The 22377-nt window shown below is 38.5% G+C and overlaps 3 protein-coding genes across 5 annotated transcripts; 1 reads left to right on the plus strand and 2 right to left on the minus strand.

The window, feature by feature from the left end:
* Window positions 1-400: 400 nt before the first annotated feature.
* Window positions 401-6276, minus strand: chrng (cholinergic receptor, nicotinic, gamma). Its single transcript, XM_032564846.1, is given in 13 exon segments — window positions 401-870; window positions 964-1097; window positions 1745-1994; window positions 2083-2197; window positions 2293-2407; window positions 2867-3067; window positions 3183-3280; window positions 4105-4238; window positions 4240-4261; window positions 4799-4923; window positions 5006-5050; window positions 5144-5280; window positions 5963-6276. Coding segments are annotated over 13 exon segments (1635 nt in total). The 5' UTR covers window positions 6027-6276; the 3' UTR covers window positions 401-675.
* Window positions 6277-7650: 1374 nt separating this feature from the next.
* On the plus strand, window positions 7651-10321 carry LOC116722225 (C-C motif chemokine 20-like). The gene is made up of 5 exons (XM_032566428.1): window positions 7651-7767; window positions 7900-8008; window positions 8122-8196; window positions 8288-8443; window positions 8526-10321. Exons 1-5 carry the CDS (start codon window positions 7692-7694, stop codon window positions 8641-8643), a joined length of 534 nt encoding a protein of 177 aa, XP_032422319.1. The 5' UTR covers window positions 7651-7691; the 3' UTR covers window positions 8644-10321.
* A 153-nt stretch (window positions 10322-10474) lies between these two features.
* Window positions 10475-21399, minus strand: prss56 (serine protease 56). 3 transcript variants are annotated; one of them, XM_032566425.1, is made up of 15 exons: window positions 21283-21399; window positions 18331-18679; window positions 16451-16609; window positions 16105-16359; window positions 15822-16011; window positions 15369-15477; window positions 15142-15298; window positions 14269-14411; window positions 13939-14098; window positions 13624-13812; window positions 13331-13522; window positions 13006-13208; window positions 11521-12071; window positions 11331-11437; window positions 10475-11243 (listed from the first exon to the last, which is right to left on the minus strand). In XM_032566425.1, exons 2-13 carry the CDS (start codon window positions 18431-18433, stop codon window positions 11835-11837), a joined length of 2097 nt encoding a protein of 698 aa, XP_032422316.1. In that variant the 5' UTR covers window positions 18434-18679; window positions 21283-21399; the 3' UTR covers window positions 10475-11243; window positions 11331-11437; window positions 11521-11834. The 3 variants fall into 3 exon arrangements, with proteins under 3 accessions (XP_032422316.1, XP_032422317.1, XP_032422318.1); XM_032566426.1 differs by lacking the exon at window positions 21283-21399 and having other exon boundaries at window positions 15369-15474; window positions 18331-19412; XM_032566427.1 differs by lacking the exons at window positions 10475-11243; window positions 11331-11437; window positions 11521-12071; window positions 21283-21399 and having other exon boundaries at window positions 13063-13203; window positions 18331-19414.
* Between the last annotated feature and the right edge of the window lie 978 nt (window positions 21400-22377).

Here is a 22377-nt window from a genome sequence, read left to right on the forward strand (position 1 = left end):
ATCCCAAGTCAACAAGGCTATAACTAAAGGCAGCTATGACACACATGAGAGGTGCTATACATAACTTGAAGCAGCATAGCAAAGATGTTGGTAATGTTAATGCAGGACATCAGCTGGTGTTGTTATGATTCCTAATATACATATAGCTCGGTGATCATGATTACTTTTGATTTGTAAAAGAAATATAAAGGCACTGTACATGTATGCAACTTGAGCCACTACGACGTGTCTGCAGGTTAACAAGTCAGGGTCGGCTGCATGGAGATGCAGAGGAGCCTCATGCAACCCTGGAGCAGGACAGTGTGAGGTTGAACTGCTGCACTGCAGTCCTGCAAGGCCGCTGAAGCAGAAAGACTTCTGGTGATTATTATAAAAAAACCCAAACCTTTATTTATTTATTTGAATGTATTTTTATTTGTTTATTGCATATGAACAATTAACAACAACAGTGAAAGTCAACACACCTTACTTTCTCACAACCAGAAAATAATGAAACTTTGTGTAAGAAACTCCATATCAGATTACAGGTTCTGCATTGTGTTCAGTAGCCTATGATCCTGGTGCAGCTTTCAGAGTTCAGTTCGCCCGACAGGCAGTGATGCTGGTTGTATTTCAAGTGAAAGGCCTGAGGTCTTCCTACTTCCTTCATCCTGGTTCAGTCCAGGAGATTTGCTCCTATTCTGTTACATCTGTGTGATTCTCTAATGGAGGGAGATACTCCTTTGGATCTCCACCAAACGGTTTGGAAGGAGGCTGGTTGAAGTGGCCCATTAGGAAGATGCCGGTCGTGCCGATGAAAAACACTAATGCCATGACAATAAAGCAGACCCTGTCGATCACCCGAGCAACCAGGAACCATTCTTCATTTTCCTAAAACGAAGTGAAATGTTAACTGTTAATGACTTCTCCCCACAATCAGCACACACGTGCTTCTTGGGAGTATTACACTTTGCAGGAGCTTACACTCTGGAAGCTGTTCTGCTGCCTTGCAGTCTCTGCTATGTGTTTGCAGGACTCCACACACTGCCTCAGCTCCGGAGAGGCCTGAGCCAGACTGACGCTAAGCTGCTCCGCTGTGCCTCCTGTCAGCCCACCGTCTGTGTAAAAGATGAACCAGTAATGTTACAGTTGCACTGCAAGACCAGTTGGGATCAAAAGTTTGCATTTGCAACATGATCATTCCTTTTACAGATTATGCAACATACAGTTTCGGTGAGTTTAAACATGTGAATTTGAAAAACAAGAATTTGCTGATCTCTTAGTTTTAAAGTGGTGACAACCTAAATCACTTGCAAGGTTTTACAACTGTTTGAAATCTGCTTCCTCCAAATTTTTTAATTGTAAGCCTCTCCATATTAGATCTTTGAGCTGCTTGTATGTGTTTTTTTGTGCTGTAACATATGTTCACTTTAAAGCTGTGGTCAGTTAACACCAAAGAGAAGTTTTAGCACTACTTATTAAATGATTGAAATATGTCTATACAGAAATTTGTATTTATAATTTTGACGCCGGATTAAAGAAAATGATGTTTAAAGAAATTCTAACTTTAAACATTAGTGAAGTTGTAATTTGTGTAAATATTCCAAACTAGAACTAGGATAGAAAAAAAATGGTTCAAATAAATCATAAAACCCTAAAATTATGATATTACCACCCACTATAAGTGCAAAGTTCTGATCAGAAGTTTGCTTTCACTGTGTGACAGGAAAGCACATTCAGAAAACCTGAAGATGTCGATGCTTACGAAGCTTTTCTAACACCGACTTCATTAATCCGTTCCTCTCTTTGAGTTTTTCAAACATCAGCTCAGATCGAGCCACTTTTACTAAATATTCCTCTGCTTTGGCGATGAGGGTAACAGAGCTGCGGCGCCGGCTGTGGATTCTGTCTTTGCCAAGAGTTTTTCCGTCAGTAGTTTCAGAGGCTCTTTCACAGTTTGGCGTCCAGGGCTTCATCCTCATCCTGAGCAGTTGAGGCAACACGTTCAGGAAGATCTGAAGTCGAGAAGGAAATGGGGTGAATCTCTAAAGAGAAAGACACTTATTGGGGTTAAACAGCGTCTGATCTGGAAAAACGTTCTACCTTGCGAACTTTGTCTGTCATTTTGTGAGTGTTTGGGGTTCTTAAGGACACATTGAGGACAATCACGCAGTTTATTATTACAACAGTGGTCACTGACATCACAAACATCAAATATCTGCAGTGAAAGATTTTGGAAAAGAGATAAATCACAGTTTTAAGTATGCAAAAAGGTAGTCAGAAAGGAAGTAAAAGTGAAGGATATGGACTTACTTTCCAATAAGAGGCACTGCTTTTGACGTCTCTGGTACTTTCTTAGCGATTAGAAAGAGAAACACGGTTTGGCCCAGAAGAGAGTAAATAGCCATGTTGCACTTCTGGCCACCAGCTGTGAAAATTTTAATCAATATTTAATCAGAGTTTCAGCTGAAACCAGAATTATTATTTTTTTTATTATTTTCAATGTACAGAAACACACTTAATCCTTTTTTGTTTCACCGTCTGACATCGGACTGAATTTTTTATTTTTTTTGTCTCGGGGCGAATATAATTAATAAATTATTTCTAATTTTTAAATCAAAATTTTACACTACATGGGCTGAGAGAGTGGCATTATTCAGAGCCAATGTGGCCTTTGTCAATATGAACCAGAAGATCTTTGTGTTGTTTTGCAGTCATTTCCGATGATCTAATGAAACTAAGATTTCATAATGACCATAAAGCTTAAGAATACTGTCCTAACAGAGACAGTGTGCTAGTGGCAGCATCATGTTGTATGGCTGTATTGCTGCAAAAAAGACTGATGCATGTGGAAATATTAAGGTAATTTCTTTAGAAGGATAGAAACCTTTGGCAGGTAAAAAGTAAACCAGGAGGCCGAGGGAGGAGAAGAGTACACAGGGAACAATAATGTTGATGATGTAGAAAACAGGTTTTCTCTGGATGATGAGGAAGAAAACAATCTGCTGGTACTCCAGGTCGTCTTTGGTATACTGAGTGTTGATTATCTTCTTGGCTGGTCTGTGTTTGATCGCCCACTCGCCATTCTCTAAAACCACAAGTGTCGACGATTTCAGTTTTCACCGGTAAAAACATCAGCTTCTAAATCTTAAACTGTTTTTTTTTTACAGCTCTTCAAACGCTTGTTAAATGAGTTTCTGTACCTGTAAAAGCTTCTTTATCAATTTCCACCCACTCCAGTGTATAGTTATCTTTCTTCTGGAGCTTCAGTTCAATCTCACTGGCGCTGTAAGTCTGGGATCTGAATACAGAGAAGAAAAACATGGTCTGACTCCTTAGTGAGGAAAATTATAAATACTGTACATCTAAAAAAAAAGTCCTGCTCCAGATAAGAAATTAATGACAAGTCTTCAGAAGTGAAGAATTAATTATTTTATGCCTAAAGAGACTGGATTAGAAATGATTTGTTTCAGTGTTTTCATATTTAAGCTGTCTTTTCAATGTTTTGCAATAGCTATAATGACTTCAGAATGATGCATTTTCTGTTTATTTCTTTGCTGGTGCTTTATCTTTATTTTACATTTTGTGCTTCTCATCCTATCACAACTTTGACTTCACTCCTGTAGTGTACTCAGAATTTCAATGTGCACTGCCTCCAGTTGGAGTGCATATAGTTCATTTAGTTTGTTTTATTGGACCCAACAAGCGTCTGACAAACATTAAATGCTTGAAAGAAGACATGTGTGGCAGACAAGAAACAAGGTGAGTCAATCTCAGAAAAATGGAGCAGAAATGATGCAAGACAGACAATTAAAAAAATTAATTAAATTGTAATGGATAATCTGGAAGTAAATAATTACTAAATGAGGAGATATTCAAGGTGAGATCAGTGCAACAAACCAATTAACACCGATCACGACAACACAACTGATTTTGTGCCACATATTGATATATAAACCCTTAAAAAATCCCAAAAAACAAATTGAACAGACTGACAATACTTTATTTTTTCAGATCAGCATGTTAGGACATTAACTAATTAACAGTGTTTATATCCTGTTCACGTTTTTTTCTCAGGTTTTCTCTTTTTTTTTCTATGTTTGATTATTGTCTGGGCGTACCTACCGGAAGACCATTGTGCAGTTTTGCCAGTCAAATGGAAAATAGTTCACTGTGATGGCGCAGGCGCTGCGGTAGATGGCAGGAGGCAGCCAGTACACACAGCCGTCAGGGGATACCAGTGCGTTACAGTAATACGCTTATCTCAAATTGTCCATCCACACTGGAGGACAGAAAGGAAGGCATAGATGAACCAGAGAAACACCCACAAATAAAATGTCATTCTACAACATTTGCACTGCTTCTGGTAAGAGTGACACCTAAATATTTAACCAAGTCCAACTTCTTATCAACTAAGTGACATTGTAATGCTATTTTAACTATGGGAGGAAAAGGAGCTGAGCAAACATTGTGGTGGATTGACCAAACAGCAAATTCTTCTTGAAAAGATTTAATTAATTCTTAATAAACTTAAAATGTTAATTGCCCAACTCTTTCAGCATTCACTGTGTAGTTAGATTTCATGTTAGCTTATCTCTGGTTAGTTATTTATTAATTATATTAGTAAAATTCTTAAGAGCTTAATTATTAATTATTTTAGCGATGCAAAATAATCATTCAGTTTACAATCGACGATGTATAATGTAGTATGTTTTAATTTTATATAGTTGGATTGGAATAGATCATTTAAGCAACAAAAAAAGAAAAAAAACAAACAAAAAAACTTGACTCACTCTTAAAGAGATGTTAGTTTACTTACTTGTTTTCTAATATGACATCGGGCAGCCAGATGTTTTTGGAGGGAACCCGTAGTTGAGATGTTATGTTCCCATATAAAGCTGATCTTGGTGGTTCGTCCCACCTCAGTCTGTAGTCACACCAAACCTGCACACAGCAAGTCTGCTTGCTTCACTTTTGAATTTCTAACCAAAAGAAATGCCAGCAGTTTAACTGTATGTAAAGTTACCATTTCTATCCACACACTGGTTGTCAGAACTTCCTCTTTTTCATTCTTAGAGGAAGAGAGAACAAGTTTCAGTGTTAGATCATAAGCCTGCGCAGCAACTGGCGATACAGGAAGCCATCAGAGTGAGAATCAGGTCACCAGAGAGATGAGGTTGGTGAGAGTCATCTTGATGGAGACTTGGGTGACATTTCCATTTTTCTCATTCGGTTGCACGTTCTTGTTGTAGCCCTTCATCAGATCTTTGAAAAGTTGTCCCTCAAGGTTGACCGCGCATGCTTTCAATAAAGCACAAGAACACAGGAAAGCATCCGATGTCTCATTGTACAATATTAATTGATTACAGTGAATTTCTTTTCGATATTAAACTGGAATTTACTGGAAAAATAATAGAATCCAACAGAATAAGATCCCTTAGGATAAAGGACAGCATTTGTTTTTTAACCACTTTAGCAGACAAACCCAAAGACATGGCAACAATCAAGCGACAAAGATGTTGAAACAGTTCATTCTATTAGCAGATCTAAGGTAATAAACATATTTGAATGTTTTTTTTAATTTAATATTTAAAATTATTAAAAAGAAGAATGTGTTTAGCAGATCGTTTTAGCACACACAAAGCATTAGTACTGTCTGGTTGTCTGAAGTCGAGACAACCAGTTGTTTTTCTTTTGTTGTGTTTTTGTTAATGAAAAGGCAAAAATCACAACAAAATAATTTGTTGAATAATAATTAGTCTTTCATTTTTATTAATGAAAGAATAAATAAAAATGCTTGGATTTATTTTTGCATACTTCTTACTAGATACCAAATACACTTTATATAAAAAATACTTTCTTAACTCCTTGAATTATTATTTTTCACATGTTAAAAGTAGAACATAAGCTGAATGTAACCTGAGTCATATTTATTAAATCACAATAATTTTGAACCATAAAAAGCTTTGCTGTGAATCCCTACCTGCAGCAGAAATCATAACAACTCTTAGAAAAAGTAGTGGAGAGCGTCCAGGTCCAGAATCCATGAGTGTGTTTCTGCAGCACCGTCTGAGAAAAGTTCACCTCATGTGCATGAACGCTACCAGATGGAGTAGCTCTGCTTATGGATTAAAGGTCTGGTCTGTATAAGGAGGGGTTGATAGCAGAAGGATGGGGAAGCCGTTGCTGGTTAGGGTTAAATCTAAAATGTATTTCTGTCATGAGCAGCTGATACACATGCACACACACACACACACCCACACACACACACACACACACAAGAGACATGACATGCTAACAGTTTGAGCAGAGCCTGTGTATGCCTCCAGTGTTGCGTTTATGCTCAGTGCACCTGTCCATTGTCATTCATCTGCTGGCACGAACAATGTAATATGGAGTCTGATGGCAAATTTAGCACACATGTGACCTACGATAGGCTTTTCATGCTTATAAAAAGTAGAAATCAGATTTTGTTGTGGTTAAAACAAAACTAGCATTTGAAAATATATAAAGTTAGATTATCTGTGATGAAAAGTAAAAAAAACACATGGTGGTCAAGAGAACAGGTGGTAAGTCCCATTCATTTGCAGCATACCACATGTGATGACTGACTGCAGTCTGCTGTGGGTACTTTGAGAGTGGGAGCAAAAATACTTCCTACAATAAGCCGCACTTCCCACTCAGATCAACACACAAGCATCACACAGTATCTGATCAATCAATTTCAGATTTGTGTACTCAAGTAAAAAAAATATATATTTTTTTTCAAAATCACACGTGACTGCACACAAAAACAACTCATTGCAATAGCAGTCACCCATCATAATTTAACAGTATTCCTATAGTAAAAACATTGATGGAAACTCTACCCACTGGTTGCTTTAATGAAAATTGTGGTTTTACCAAGAATTAAGTGCTTATTCTACATAATCCCAAGCTAAATGTCATCTGACTGATTTGGATCTCTGGCCTCCTCCATCTCCAAATTTTGTTGACAAACCCCCACGTATTAGCTTAAAAATGCTACAGAAGACACTCTTCCTTAAAGGAAACATTGTCTACAATGAGATGATAAAAACCTCATTGTAGACACTCTTTTCATTAAGGAGTTCATGCTGCTGACTGGTGGGGTTAGAGGGTTTGTGGGGGTCAGGCTAACGCAACCTGAGTGTCCAATGACTTATGAGCTGGGAGTTGTCTGAAAGTTTGGGTTAGTGTGGCTCCTCTAAGGTGGGGCAGCCGTGTGCTCTGAGGGGCTTGGTGATGGCTCACATCATTCACACACAGGTGTTTGGATTCAGGTGTTTACAGATCCACTCTATCTTGGGCTGTGGTTGTCACTAAATACATCTTGTATTAATTAATACCATGTGCTTTTCAGTGACATTGTTATTGTTATATATGCAGATGTTTGTCTCTAAGGTATCTTGGTATGTGCAGTTGTAGAAGCAGACTTAAACTGTGTTTTATTGTATTGTCTTTATCTTTTTTCTCTCCATTTTTGTCTCCCTTTCCTTTTTCACTTTTTACCCTTTGTATTCTTTGTATTCCATTGAATTTGAAATAAACCCAAAGCAATTTCTACTGTACAGTATGTACAGTACATATAAATGGATATATAGGGCGGTTTGGTGATCAGTAGCTTTCAGTACTTAGAGAGAACAGGAAACAACATTTAGATCAGAGCAGCATCTGCTGGCGCAGTTGAAGCTATGGTGTCAATGAGAGTTACAGTGATGGCTGTGACACTTGTTACTGTTTGTGTCCTGGTTACAAACACACATGCAGGTAAGCATTTGATTTCATATTTCTTCACTCTATCTTTTCTTCGTTTTATATTCTTGTTCTTGATTATAAACAAATGACAAACACAGAGACTTGCAACGTTATGCTTTACTCAACTTTAATACTTGATTGTAGGTTATGTTTATTGCTGTCGAAGATACTTGCCGGGAAGACTCCCATTTTCAGAGATAAAGGGTTTCTCATTGCAGAGGAAAACTGCCCTTTGTCCCATCAACGCCATCATGTAATTGATCATGTTTATGATAAAAACTTCACAATTCATACATTTTATTTCTATATTATACATAATACAACTATATTTAATGTTTTATTAACTATTATTCCTTTTTAATTGAGTTTCCACACAAGAAAAGACAAAAGATGTGTTGACCCCGAACTTGAATGGGTGAAGGACTACGTCAGCCAAATAGAGTGAGTAATTTTATTGGGAAAAAAATTTACAATTTTAAGACAAAAAACAAATAGATGTACTGTATATTTCTTCAAATTTCTTTCATTGTAGAACTTTGGCAAAGAAAATTCCAGTCCAGACTAAGAAAATTCCAGTCCAGATGAAGAAAATTCCAGTCCAGACTAAGAAAATTCCAGTCCAGATGGCAGGACTCCCACCAGATCGCACTGCCACAGACTCTGCCACTGCCACAGACAAGCAAAACCAGTCAGTAATTTTATTGAAAAAAAGCAAAAATTTTAAGTCAAAAAAATTATTTCTTATATTCTTCAAACTGATTTCATTGTAGGTATGTAACAGAGAAAGTTCATCAGATGGCAAAACCCCAGCAAGAGAACAGCCTTCCCTCAGTCTCCAACAAAATCATCGAAGATGGGCCGCTACCCATGACATTGTGTAAATGGTAGAAAATTAATTAACATTTATCTTTTCAAGACATAAATGATACTATATTCTATTTGTTTTACTTTTTCCTTCCATATTCTCCCTTACTCTTCTCTCCCATTTTCCCATCCCATCCTTTGTTTTTTATACATACTGTACATGTTCCTAGTTAGAAGAGGTCCTAGACCATATTCTTGTTGTAGAATATTAACATTAACACAAATAAAAAAAATCTATAAGTTTTTAAATGCACTTTTAAGGTTTTATTTCTGTATGCAGTACCCAGTGCAACCCAGCATTTCTTTTATAACGCACTCTAAGACCAAATAGTTGTACAAAAAAATAGACGAGTAAAATATAAGAATAGATTAAAAAAAGATACAAAATGGCTTTTGCTTAGTGTTTTCTGGCTTTTTATTCTTTTATTATGTAAAAAATTATTCAATTGTGGAAAATAACCAAAATGTGAATACAATGTATGAGAGCTTATACATTAAAATAATTTTTGTAAAATTACCTTTTGCTTCCTGTGCTACATAATGAAATAAATGTAACTGCTGCTGCTGCATCTTATAAAATAAACATGTATATTTAACTGGTTAGCCTGCACAGCTACAGACTGGTTTTCAGATCAAAGTCACTCTAATGGAGTCAGGACAGGCTTTTCTAAAGCAGAAGCACGTCTGAGAAAATCACATAGGCAAGGTGAGAAAAGCCAATGAACATAAAGTACAAATATTTATATAATTACTAGTAACTTAAATAAGAAATAACTATGTATTTATCCAGCTGTTTAAGATAAAGACTGATAAATGTTATGGATGCAATATTAAAATAGTCACAAACATAAATATGAAATGCAAGAGAGGGTGAGGTGAACTCAGCCTGAGGTTTTTATGTCTTATTTTAAAGTTCGGCCAAATATTAGGGGATCTACTTTGGGCTGCGGTTGCTACTAAATACATCTTATATCAGTTAGTGCCGTGTGGTTTTCAGTAACGTTCTTGTTATTAAATACGCATGTTTTTTGTCGTTGTGGTTTCTCAGTTGATATACGGGTGTGTATGTAGCAAGGTGAAGAAAAAAAATGAGTACAAGACCTCTGTGATTAGCAGCTTGCAGGGTCCAGACAGAAAACAGGAAACCGCGTTCAGATCAGAGCAGCCTCTGCTCTGGTTTTTGGTTCCCTTCTGATTCTCTCGTTGGGGAATATGGTGAGAAACTAGAGACGTACGTGTCTCCACACTCTGCAGAAGCTGTAGTGATGATGCCTATTAAATCATACCATTACAGGAAGTATCACAAAGTCTTTTTCATCTGTTTTCTTCAGTGTGGGCTTTGGTTCTGGTAGAACTGCAGCAGTGGTAATGTAGGATGAGTTGCATTGCTCTCAAACCTCTCAGATAATTTACACAAAATGAATCTAAAAGTATCTCAACTCAGCATGCAATACCAGTTACAGCGTTTTTCAGTATATAAACATTTTAATTAAAAAAATACAACTTTCTCAATGCAAATAAATATGTTAGGGATAAAGATAATATGCATAATATATACAATCTGTGTGCTTCACAAGAGGCTCAACCTTTGTAAAATACATTAGCAATAAGTTATTTTTTATACAAATTTATAACTTAATCATTGCTACATCTCCAACCACAAATACTGGCAACATTTATTCACACCCCTGATAATGATGTGTGAAAAACCCTCAGATAAATGCCTCTCTTATTGCAAAGTGTAACAGTTTCACTTTGAAAGTTGTAAAGAAATTCAGCCCTTGATTTAGGTATGCTTTAGGAACTATTGTTTTAAAGAAAATCACTAATCACACAAGCACTTGATGGAGATTTGGGTGACAATGCTATGTTTTACTTGGGCCTTTTTCTTTTCTGAAGATCTTTTGGAAACTCGTTAAACGGCATCACTCTTTGAAATACCCAATCGATATAATAAAAGATTTGAAGCACTGCACCAATGAACTGGAAATTGTTTGTAATTGGTTAACACAATATTGTTGGAAAACATGTTTTCAAATCAACAGACAGAAAATCAGTCATTTTCTGTGGCAAATAATGATCCTGATAACTGAACTTTAAAGAAAACCTGTGCTGTTAAAGATCACCGTCGCCTTACTTTAAAAGAACTGAGATTAAGCACTGAATTGAATACATTTGTTTGAAATTTTGTTGTAGTAATAAAACTTAATTTAGTTTAAGGGTTTTGCACATCTTTATCAAAAAGGCAATAAATGTTGCAAAGTAGAACTGGATGTTGTCACCAATGAAACAGGTACATTCATGTTTGCATGGAGAGTCAAAGTCAGGCTCTGCAAGTCAAAATAATGGCTTTTGCTGAAGACAGTAGGAATATTCGTAGGTGTGCGCTGGATGAGCATCTTCTGCTGATGACCGCTCTCATCTTTTCAGTTCTCTCCTGGTAATCAAGGTTAAGTCTTCAGAGTGTCTAGAGCCACGGCGATGATCCTCGGCACGCTGCGGTAAAACGATTCATTCTCAAGACCCACAAGACTGTAGAAGGTCAAGGGTCGTCCTGCCACAACAGCTCTGATCCGTGCCTGGTAAAGTCCTCGATCATTTTTGGAGGTCAAATCGACTAAAACCTGAGGAGTGAAAAATAGAAATAAATAAGTAATTTCACAATGTAAATAAAATTTGTAATTGAAACTTAATATTTAACTGTGATTTACCTCTTGGAAGCTCATCTGCAGATTGTTGTTTGGTATGTTTAGGATCCAGTTGTATGTCTCTTGGATTTGGCTAACTTGTCGTGAAGACTCTCTCAATCCAGGACAAACTACAGGGAAACCCAAATGCATGTCAATTTGGTCCATAATGCACAACATCTTTAAATCAACGCCAGAAAGGTTTTATACACACTTTTCTCACTGGTAGCAGGGATCTGCCTCTTCTGAAGAACACTTCTGGGTCTTCTTTGAAGACCCAATGACGTTCCATCACGTTTGAGGTCAGAGGTTTCTGTGTGAGCACGCTCCACTTTCTTGACGGCAGATGTCAACACGTCCAGAAGTGGTGCTGCCGAAGGTTTAAATTCTCCTCCATCCCCGATGTCATCAAATGTGAAATCCTCTGATGTGGCGCTCCACTCAGAAGAAACTGCTCCTCTGAAGGAAGCTTCACTTTGTGAAGCGACATCATCCACAGTCTCATCTTTTGCTCCTGTTCCTCTAAGTTCATCCATCAACACTGACAGAAGTGACCAAGGCTCCCTGGATTTTTGGGGTGAGGATGATGGAGCAGTAGTGGCCCAGTGCTATGGTTGAAGAAAGACTGCGAGGAGAGTCTTCATCAGGATAGACTGAGTCCAAATGCAGAAGAGGAGGAGCTGCTCTGGAGCCCAGTCTCAAGTGAAGGCCAGAAATAAGAGACTGAAATTGTCCAGCCAATTGTTGCACCCAAGAATCCTGTGTCTGCAAACAATTAGAGACATAAAATAGATGTTAAGAAAAGGGTAAAGTAAATCCACAATGCGTCCAATCTAATCCTTAATATTTTAATTGAAAAAATCTCATATTTAATTGACTAAAGTAAGTTTACTTTATATAGAATGTGTCCTCTTCATACTTAAAGATGACATGGATATAATATTTACATGTTTGAAACCTTGAACATGAAAGATAGCTTCAAAAAGAAAACATGTTTTCTAGAAACATGCTGGTTAAAAATGTTGGTCTTTTTATGGGGCAAGAAATGTATCCTTTTTATTCTAGTATGTCTCTCATGGCGAATGTATTTTGCTAAGCCATTTTGATTGGTTGATCAGCACCTTGTGACAACTTCCTGAAAACCTGTCATGGTTCTGACACTTTGAATTCATGCTTGATCTATAAGTTTTTTTCAATAAGCACTGCTATTAAAAAGTAGAAATGTAGCTGCTCAGGTAGTTCATAGTTATCAGTATCTGTATATTTAGTTCATTGCCATATTTCTTTTAACATGATTGAATCATTATCAAATCAATGTCAGTTTTTTTATTGTTCTTTCAATTACCAGTTCTTGTTTTGTAATAGTGCTTAATTGAAGTTTAGATGATGTAACCAAATGTTAACCAAGTCTTGATCTAATAAATATTCAGAATTTTCCCACAATTCATCCACGGGCATTTTTTTTATAGATTGTTGGACTGAGATTAGACAGATTTATTTATGTACATTAAGACTGTTTGGTGTTTTCTGGTCAGTGCTACATGTGTCATGTTTTTGCTGCAGTAGACATTTGTTCCCTGAAATAACATTTATACGTCTTCTAAACTTTTGTGACGTTAAATCAACCATTATTTTATTGAACAAATAACTGTTGTGCAGAACGACTCCTGGTATTTATATATATAAAGAAGCAATTTACCTGTTGAAAAATATTTTCTTCGTCACTTTTTGGTGTGGAGGAAGTATCTGTCATTCCAGTCTGGTGCTGTTTGTCCATGTCATCAGCCATGTTTCTCAGGTATTTCTCCCACTCATCCACTGAAGGACCCACATGTCTAAATAAAGATGGTGGAGCGTGAGGCGGATCCTGTGCTGCTGGTATCATAGCTCCCCCTAGCTGTTCTGCAAATAATGAAATACAAGTTAGAAACTACTGTATTGTCTAAAAGGGCAGATTGTGCATGAGCTTTTGTGTGCTTGTGGAAAACACAATGCTGCAGGAGCACGATCTTTCAAACCTTTACCTTTAATCTGACTGAGACCATGGTTCAAGCCGAGGTCCCTCCTTTCTCTGTTGTGGGTAAAAGCTGCACTGTAGATGTGCTCCACAAGCTGAGGGAGAGTCTGAGTAAAGAAAGTCAGGTCCATTTTGTCCCTGATGTAGTCTTCAGCCCTCTGGAGTAAGTCCAACAGGGTTTGCAGGAATGAACGCAACTCTACAGGGTAGAGAGATAAAAAAATATATATATGTTCCAGGAATTTCAAACTAACTGAGATGTTTTACTTGTAAATTAAAATTTTGAATGCAGGCACTTACGGCACTTCTTGAAGCGGGTGAGGCATTTGTCCTCAGCCATTCGACTGCAGGCACCAGCAGACTGACTGGGAGGACAGGTCAGGGTGTAGAAATGGCAGAGAGAGTTAAACTCAGACCTCTGCTCCTCCTCTGTCATATCTGTTGTTTTCAGGAGCTCTGGGCATGTCGGTTCCCTGCTCCCTAGTGACTCTGAAAGCAATACACAGTAATTAGATGTTTTTGTTGTTGGGATATCAGATAGTCTGTGTATTATTATTATTTTTGTCTGATAATACGAAGGAAAGCGGTGTTGTGTTTCAGCTGCGTGAAACTCACTCTGTATCTCGGCCTGAACCCAGTCAGAGAAAGCAGACACACGTGTGTAAACTCCAGGTTTTCCTTTCTCTCCACAGCCGTCCCCCCAGGAAGTTACACCAAAGAGCTGGAAGCGACCTGAAATTCGGTCTTGGTAGATTAGGGGGCCTCCAGAGTCCCCCTACAGATGACAAATACCATGTATTTGTATAAAAAGTGTTTTGATATCCTTAAGGTTTCATACAGAGCATTCATCATGATTAGGTTTCTGTATTTGAAGCGTGCAAATACAGCATGAGAGAAACCATATAAAATGAAATTGCAGGATCCAAAAGTTGTTACTCTGCCCACCTGACAGGAGTCTATGCCTCCAGAGAGATAGCCGGCACAAAGCATAGTGTTGGTGACCAGATCTTTGCCGAGAGCGCTCTTACAGGTGCTCTGAGGAAGCAGAGGGACCTTGGCCTCCATCACCACATCAGCAGAAGGCCCATCTAAAAGACACACAAAAATGTTTTCGATAAACTCTCACTTCATATTTCATTGCTTCAAATAACAGTCCAGAATTCTTAAGCGAGAGTCTGTGTTAGGAAGCACTAAGTTTTTCTTTCTTTTTTTTTTAGTTCTAGAGAGTAAATGAACAATCTGTGTTTAGGTCCTGATGAAATGTTTGTTGCATTGTGGGTGTGTCTTCTGTGGCAGTCATCTCGGGTCTCTGTTTAAGACGAAGCCCATCTCAAACCCAGCTCTTTTATAGGAAGTGTGGTGATAGAAGCTCAAATTTGATTTGTTGAAACTTAAAAGTAATTAAAAGAATAAAATCACTTGTAAATTGTGCATTTGAATACATAAAATCTTTGCTTGATTTTATTATTGATAAATAATTGCTAGCTATGTATGTTATGTATTTTGTGTCGTGAAAGTTAACTTTGCTTCCTTCTTATGGTTTATTAAATTGCATTAGCATTAATATCTGTGACAGTTTTAAAACAGAAGTTTTATTACAGCCGTAGTTCACTTTGGTTTTTACCCATCTTGGTTTTGTCGGTTAGCAGGACAACAAATCTCAAATTAAAATTATATTTTTGAAATGCTGAACTCTCCTTAAAAATGTATACTGACAAATGTTTAACTACAGCAAAAAGAAAAAGAAAACTTGACATGTTGAGCTTTTTAAACCTTTTACCAGCTGCGACTGAGACAAGAGTGAGAGTGTACACTCACCTTCATAGAGAGACCCCCAGCCTGCCACAAGACACGGACTGCCTGTTGGGGGGTCCACACCCGAAGGAAGACATACCGGTGTCACATGTTCAGACAGGACCGCCGGTGATGTCAGCTCCACCAGGGCTATGTCATTGTTGAAAGTCTTTGGATTGAACTGCAGGAAAGTGAGAATTTGGTTTATTACAGTTTTCTATTGACATTGTTATGTAATTATTTCTTTGTACCTTAGGGTGCTGGATGACGCGGTTCACTTTGAGAACCTGCTCATCCGGGTCTTTCTTGGTAATGTCAAACTCTCCTACCGCAGCTGTCCAGTAGCTCTCGCTGCGGCTGCTGAAGCGGAAAGATGGATAGCAATGCAGGTTTATTTGTACAGTAACATTTATACACAAAGAGTTTTACAGGAAAATACATTAACAAAAGCAACAAAAATCCCATTAAAGATAAGAAATACAACAAACCAATGTCTCAGCAATGTCTCATCTGTATACCCATATGAGATTAAGTAGTTCTCCATAATCTGAGCTGGAGTAGTATATTACTGGAATTGACCCAAGATTAAAGTCTTGAGGAATTCCACAGGTAATTTATATTCACTATGATTTAGAATTTGTGTCACCGTGCAAAAAGGCCCAATTTAGTCTACCAAATAAGATATCAATCAATCCAACACTTACCCAGCAAAACAATGTGCTGCAGTCACTACCCAGGAGCTGTCCACCAAGACCCCTCCACACATTAGCTCACCGTTTAGCTGCAGATTGACCAGCCAGGGCCAGCTGCCCAGAGGTGCAGGGGAGCCACCCACTATCCTTGACCGTGGCTGTGTGTTGTTCTGCACTCTGGATGACCTCTGACCGCACACTGCTGCTAAGACAGACATCAAGACAGGCCTCAGCACGAATTCAGAATATTTCTTATTGAGTACACAAAGGAGAAATTAGAGAAAACGCATCGTACCTTGTGCATGCGACTGCATGTCAGGTTCAAGGTTCTGCATTGTGTGAAGCAGGCTGCACTGGAGGACCCGGGCACTGCAGCTCTCCCCCATGATCCTGATGCAGCTCTCAGTGTTGAGCTCACCTGGCAGACAGCGATGCTGGTAGTACCCACAGGCCTGACTCAGAGCCCAGCTCCGCTCGGCCTCACCCTGAAGCTTCTGAGCCATGCTGATCACGTCACAGCTGGGCTCCGACGAGGAACTAGACGGGGATGCTGTTGAATGAGGAAGCAAAAACAAGTAAGTGTCAAAAACATGCTGGAGACTCAAGAATAGGAGCTGATGAAGGATAAGAACTGTACTCACAGCAGGACCCTGACAGCTGTCCACAGTTCTGAAATAGACAGGGAGCGCAGCCTCGGCATCCTGCCTCAGTCTGGCTTCTTTCTGCCAAAGCATGATCCAGAGCAGACAGGGCGCTCATCATGGCAGCTTCCAGGACAACGGTGCCCCGTTCAGACAGCGCTGCGGCAGAGGACAAGAAGAGACATCAATGTATTGGTCAAGGAGGAAAGAAAAGTAGCATTTGCATTTCACATCCAGATTAATATATCTGCTCAGCAAGTATGTAGAGCATTTTGTTTAAACTTACCTTGCCTCCATTATACAGTTAGTCTGTAGTTCTCCTCATCTAAGCACATTTTCACAAATTTATTTAGTTTTGAAAAATGTTACCAGAAGTTTTCCAGAAAGCTTGAATGAAAGGAATCTCGGTGATTCAGTGGAAAGACTGACATTTGCTGGGGGAACACTCAGTACGTGTGAGCATTAGCATAAAGGGGTGTGTATTGGTGTGTATTGGTGTGTAGGGGTGCGCATGTGTTGGGGTGTGTGGGGGGTGTGTAGGGTTGTGTGGGGGTATGTGGGGGTGTGCGTGGGCATGTGCGTGTGTGTGCCTGTGTGCGGCTCCTCTTTTCTCATGCTGCTTTTTGAGCTCATTGGCAGCTTTTTTAGGGAAGCTAGCTCATACTCTGCCCGCTAGTGAGTCCTTCAAACCTTCAAACGCGCCGCTGACCCCACATCGCCCCTCCCTCCCCTCTGTGCTGCGCCACATTACAGGGCAGAACCACTAACAACAACAATGCCGACTGAAGACTTAATTAGAAGGCCAGGGCTGAGCGGGCAGAGGCTGAGGGGTTTTGGGGCAGGCCTGGAGGGCACTGGCTGGCAGGCCTGGGGCCAACAGGAGTCCAGAGATTTGGTGCATCTCTTCATGTTTGAAGGCTCAGCTGTATCTTAACATTGAGTTTTAATGAGCAGTTTGACAGATTTTGTTCATGTTAATGAAGCAGTGAAAATTGTCAGCTCTTTACTGGAGGAAAACTCATGAAGACATTATTAACTAATCATGGGCAGATCACAGGTATCTAGACAGATGTTTCCAAATCTGAAAAATTTTTTCAGCACACTCTTCTCATAACTTGGACCCCTCTTAACTAGATTCTAAGAAAAATAAAAGAGCGAACCAGAGTTTTATGAGATTTTATGAAGCATAGGTAAATGTGTTATCCCTATCACACCTGCCTGCTGTGCACTGCTGGCCAGCTAGCAGAAAAAAAGTTGGTGATTTCCATATTACTATAAACTCCAACAAAGACATATTCAGCTTTATAAAAAGTTTTCTGGTCACAACCCTTCACCCTCTACAATAGAACATTTTTAACTATGACAAACAATATGGTGCTACTTTTTAAGCAAAGTAGGATTTCTGGTTGAGTCTCTGGATTAACATGTATTGTATCAGATTCCACTATAATATTTTCATTCAAAGTTTTCATACAGTGAGAATTACATGCCCACATATCCATTAATATTTCTATCTGTGTGGACAATCATACGCTGAACAGCTGCTAAATTTCTGTAAAGCACTTCTGAGTGCATCATTTCACAGAGTATAAAAACTAAGGAGACACGTGACTCTCTTTAAGACAATTTGTTTCAACAGAAGTTTAGTCTCTGAGAGTATATTTAAGTGCCACAAACAAGTAATGTTATTTTAAAATGTTACAGCTAAGATAAAATGAACATTAATAAATGTGTAATATGAGTTAATTGGATCTGAGTTATCCCTCCCCTCAGGAAGAGCTAATAATCAGATTAGTCATTGATCATTTTAGCATTTGTTACTGCTCACATTGCATTGCATATTTCATGACAAACAGCTTCAGTAAGTTGAGAAAAGGTACCTTTGAGAGCGCTCTGGGGGATCCTGTAGCCTTCTCTACCTGCTGGGGCTCCCTGCAAACACTCCAGCCCCATTAGCAGCAGTGAGATGAAGAGCGGCAGCATCGTGTTACACCATCAGACCCCCGCTCCACTTTGACAGCAGGTGGACAAATGGGATTGTCGCAGAATGAATGAATGAAGAGGATGCAGATGTGATGGAGATCGGGCCGGTCTGCAGAGTTTCCTCGTCCTTATTGTCTGGGGGCTCTGTCTCCCTCCTCCTGACTTTCTGGGCTCTCTCCCACACTGTGATGCAGGGCATCTGTCTGTAAGGTTACTCTGAGGAACAATAGGCCCCTGAAGTGGTCCCTGGAATATATATAGAGTCCCAGAGGGAAGACCAGAGAGAGGGAAGGAGGGGTGGGAGAATAGGAAAGGGAGGGAGAGATGCTCTCATGGCCAATGCACAAACAGATGAATTCATTAAGACTATGACAGCAAATCGGGCGCAACTTGCCAAGGCTGACCATCACAAAGAGGTTTGGTTTTATGAAAGGAGACAGAGGGAGGGAGATGCAGAGATGCAGATCAGGAAAGAGGGGGAGCAGGGGGTAGAAAGGATGAGCCGACGGATTGGCTGGGCGGAAGGGAACAGGGAGTTGTTTGAATTAATTAGTGTGAGAGAAAGAGGGAGAAAGTTTTGTCGAAAAGGATATGCGCTGATGTGACACGGGGGGAATGTGCAGCCAAAAGGGAGTCTAAAGTAAAAAATCCCAGTGAGATTCAAAGCGAGCCAGATTCGGGATGCTGAGTGTTCGAGGGACAGGGAAGTGTCTGCCATTCGTGTCCCTCAAAGAGGGCTTTGTCCCCGGCGTCCCTCTGAGGATACCCACATCAAAGCAGGCCCCCGGGCATAAATTGGCTGCCGCGTCCATTGATCACTTACAGTCTTTTGTCTCTCCCATTAAAATATTGTCAATTCACATCACTTTTGTCTTTCTCTGCTGAACTCTGCTATTGTTACATAAAGGTACAGTAACGCGTTGCTTACAAACATGAAGTATTTTCATGGAAAATTATTTAGCTAAATATATATATATATATATAAATTATACAGTATATTCATAGGATTAGTTAGTGACTTTTTTATCAGTTCAAATTCAGTTTTTGATCCTTTAAATTTAACGTCTAAATTGCCTTAAACGTTTGATTTTGTATAGTGGGTAGCCGTGGATTTATTGTGGAAACATCTCTAAATACTAAATACTAACCAATTCAGTTAGTAACATCTCACAACTAAAAGGTGAAGCTGAGCATTAACTTGATCTGCAGAAACATTTCTTCAAGTTAAGAAAAGATTTATTACAATATTAAATACATTTAAAATTATAAATCGTGAAAGGTTAACTTATTCTTTTTGATTTGTACCTAGATTTTTTTCAAAATTGTACAAGGTGTAACAAAATAGATATGTATAAATTAAAATAACTAAATCAAATTGATTAGATTAGCTGTTATTATTCTGCTGATGTTAAAACAGCAGAAATATTAGTAAAATAGATGCAAAAAATAGATTAGTTTGCTTGTATGCTGCAGGAAAACCTCAGCAGGCTGTTTAAAAAAGCTGGCTATGCTCTGGGAACGGCTCTGGAGTATCTGCAGATGATTAGTGAGGTAGAAAATAAGCCAAGTTCTGCTGGAGGGGTTTCTTCTTTGTCGCTAAATGCATGCTAGGCATGAGGGATTGCTGTAAAGTCAGCAAAGTGTTTTGAGATGACATATTGTGAATTGGTGCTATATAAATCAATTGAATTGAATTGAATAAAGAAAATAGCTTCATAAAATTAACAGCATGATGGAGGACCCTGAGCGTCCCTTTCACAAGACTGGGATAGAAATTGACTTCAGTCAGAGGCATCTTTACAGACACTGAAATACAGACTGCTACAGTCTTTCTGTAGTCTTTCTATCTACAGTCATCATCATCTGAGTCTGGATGGAGAAATTTGTGTTAGCTGAGTTACAACAACATTTAATTTACTTTTGACATCAATTAAGCTTTTTTAATTGAACTGAATACAAATTACTGCCATATTTTAGAAACTGCTTAAAGGAATGACAACTAAATCTATATAACATTTCTGAAAGAGTGTCATCAACTTGTAACAGTACGTCGGGTCTTCAGTTTACTTCGAAAGCAATATACAGCTTTTTACATTTTTTGACCATCTGCTTTTCAGCTAAGATTTCAAAATTGTATAAGGTTGAAGAGGAGTGACGGCTACAGATTTGAAAACTGGAAAACAGAAAAACTCCAGCTTTTTTTTTTTTTTCAATATTTATTTTATGTGTTTGTTTCATTTTTTCCCAGCCTTCCATAATGGCACGATGACTATGAGATCTGAGAGCAGGATCAGGCAGAGCGGGGCGGGAGCTGCATGGGCCGACCGGGCGGCTCTCTTTCATTCCTTCCTTTTCTCCACTCATCTGCCTTTGATGTCCTTTGATTAATTTGCCTTCTGCTCACTCTTCTTCTATCCACGGCATGGACAACTTCCCTTTTGTCCACTGCCAGCCTGCCTCAGTTTCTACATCCGTGAAGTTCTGGTTTTTTATGACTTCATTACCAGTCGTACACATGCAACTGTGGAGGTCCGGTCATTTAAAATCACATCTGAACCATGTTTTCAGGGCGCGAGCCATTGCTTAAGATAATAGTGCTTTATATCCAGGAAAATGTGGACAAATAAAAGCTTTTTTGACTTCACATTAGTCAGTCAGGAGGTAAAATAGGTTGTTCACGTTAAAATAATTAATTACAACATATTTTCCAACAGTGGTTACACTGTTATCTACTAGAGAGCTTTTTGGAAAAGATGTTCCTTTTCTTATTTTTCATCACAATGTGTCCAAATACTCCAATTTAACAAAGGTATGACTTTTTCAGAAGAGGATAAAGGTTTTGGACTTACCTAGCCAGAGTCTAGAGGTGTGTGATGAACTCCTACCAAAGAAAACCAAAGGCAGAAATTTTATCAAAAGGTTAGTCAACAAAGGTGATCACACTTCATGCAATTAGGTTATAGCATTTTTTTTTTGTTTTTTTTTCTTCTTACAGATTTGTTTGCTTTTCAAATAAAATGTAAATATAATCCCCACTTTACATGTGGAAATAAATTTACAAAACACTTTATCGTGATCGAGTCTGTAAGTCTGTTTTGTTGCAGATCATGAATGCTTTAACATGTTACATAAAACGCAAAACAAAACTCAAAGCACAAACTCAGTCATAACAATGAGCACCTTCACAATAGTGTTGAATAACACCCAGCCATTGTGCTCAGTTATGAAACCAATTCTTCCATTGTCTCAGAGAGAAAACAATTGAAATCTGGGTCAGTGGGGAACGGTAAGCAAGGGCTAAGAGGTTCCCAACATTTCTGCAAAGGGAGACACTTGAGTTCCCTGACAATAGTCAAGCAGAAGCATTTCTACTGCATGCGCCTTTAACTGATCATTGTTAACTAAATCCCTCAAGGCCGCAACAATCCCATTAGCTGCCATTTGATTCATGTTAAACATCATTAAATGAATAAATACATTTAAATAAAGGATTGTGAACATTGATTTGGTGGAAAATATGTTGGAAAGATTGTCTATTTGTTTTGAGTATGCATGTCAAATATTAAATCATATTTCAACGCATGAAAGAAGACATAATGAAACACAAAACATTTGCTTCATACCGCCTTTGTAGGGATATCTCAGGGCTGCATGAGAATCTACAGCATAACTTCTGTCTTTTGGCCACTAGAGAGCAGATTCATCCTAGCTCTTTAATAATGACTTCTGATCATATCTGTATTTGACAGGATTTTAGTTTATTTGTTCATTATTGAGAAATCAAATAAAGGGAGTTTTTTTTTTTTGCACCTGAAGTAACTAATGTTGCTTCTCACTTTGACGTTTGCCTCAGTTACACTAGATATGATAGAGCTAAGGTGTTCTATGTGGAGTTTAGTACAAACAGAAGAGATTTTCACAATCATCTAAAGAAGATTTTGTTT

Source organism: Xiphophorus hellerii, chromosome 6 (assembly GCF_003331165.1).
Source record: "Xiphophorus hellerii strain 12219 chromosome 6, Xiphophorus_hellerii-4.1, whole genome shotgun sequence".
Lineage (NCBI taxonomy): Eukaryota > Metazoa > Chordata > Actinopteri > Cyprinodontiformes > Poeciliidae > Xiphophorus > Xiphophorus hellerii.